The sequence below is a fragment of the Chiloscyllium plagiosum genome, unplaced genomic scaffold (genome assembly GCF_004010195.1).
Source record: "Chiloscyllium plagiosum isolate BGI_BamShark_2017 unplaced genomic scaffold, ASM401019v2 scaf_5656, whole genome shotgun sequence".
Taxonomy (NCBI): Eukaryota; Metazoa; Chordata; class Chondrichthyes; order Orectolobiformes; family Hemiscylliidae; genus Chiloscyllium; species Chiloscyllium plagiosum.
Window position 1 is genome coordinate 7,416 of NW_025203358.1, and position 1,030 is coordinate 8,445.

General features: G+C 48.3%; 1 protein-coding gene across 1 annotated transcript in view; it reads left to right on the forward strand.

The window, feature by feature from the left end:
• LOC122546283 (glutamine-rich protein 2-like) overlaps nt 1-523 on the forward strand; it is a gene marked incomplete at both ends in the record, with an annotated part of 6,673 nt that extends 6,150 nt beyond the window's left edge. Inside the window, one exon of the mRNA XM_043685055.1 lies at nt 401-523. Within this exon, the coding sequence (XP_043540990.1) occupies nt 401-523 (123 nt within the window). The remainder of the gene's footprint in view (nt 1-400) is intronic.
• Between the last annotated feature and the right edge of the window lie 507 nt (nt 524-1,030).

Sequence of the window (1,030 nt, forward strand, 5' to 3'; positions counted from 1 at the left end):
TGATGAAGTTGCGTGGGTATCCGTTTTTGGCGAATACCTTGTATAGGTGTTCCTCTTCTTCTTTTTGCAGTTCTGGTGTACTGCAGTGTGTTGTGGCCCTTTTGAATAGTGTCCTGATGCAGCTTCGTTTGTGTGTGTTGGGGTGGTTACTTTCATAGTTTAGGATCTGGTCTGTGTGTGTAGCTTTCCTGTATACCCTTGTAGTGAATTCTCCGTTCGGTGTTCGCAGGAGGCTCCCAAGCACTGATGATGTCGCCTAGCCAGGGGACGAAATGTTTGCAACAAAAACTTCCAGCTCGGCGAACAGAACCACAACAACGAGCACCCGAGCTACAAATCTTCGCACAAACTTTGTGTGTAATACTGTCCTGTCCAGTTACATCTCTTCCAATTCTTGCAGGACCTGGAACTGCAGACACAGCTGCAAAAACACATTCTCCAGCTTCAGGGCGAGTGTGAGAGACTCAACACAATGACCAGCCAACTTCTACAGGAAGACCAACTCCATCACAGGAACATTGAGGTAGGTGATACACAGAGACCAACCTGAAATCTGCTCCAACCTGGCAGCATCATAAACTGAACACAAACAGGGCCAGAGGAAATGTTCAGATCAGGATCAAACTCTGCTCAGAGTCAGAGGGAATGGTCACACCAGTGTGCTCACACTGTCTCCCACAGACAGCAGTATTCACTTCTTTAACAAAATCAATTCAGAATTTAAGGAGCTGCCTTAGGGGAACATCAGCTCAAGCAGCAACAGAGCATTTCACATCAGCATCTGCAATAAAACAGGCCAGCAGTGCACACACGGTGGGAGCTGGTTACTACCGACAGAGGGGGCTGGTTATTATCGACAGAGGGAGCTGGTTATTATCGACAGAGGGAGCTGGTTATTACCGACAGAGGGAGCTGGTTATTATCGACAGAGGGAGCTGGTTATTATCGACAGAGGGAGCTGGTTTATCGACAGAGGGAGCTGGTTATTATCGACAGAGGGAGCTGGTTACTACCGACAGAGGGGGCTGGT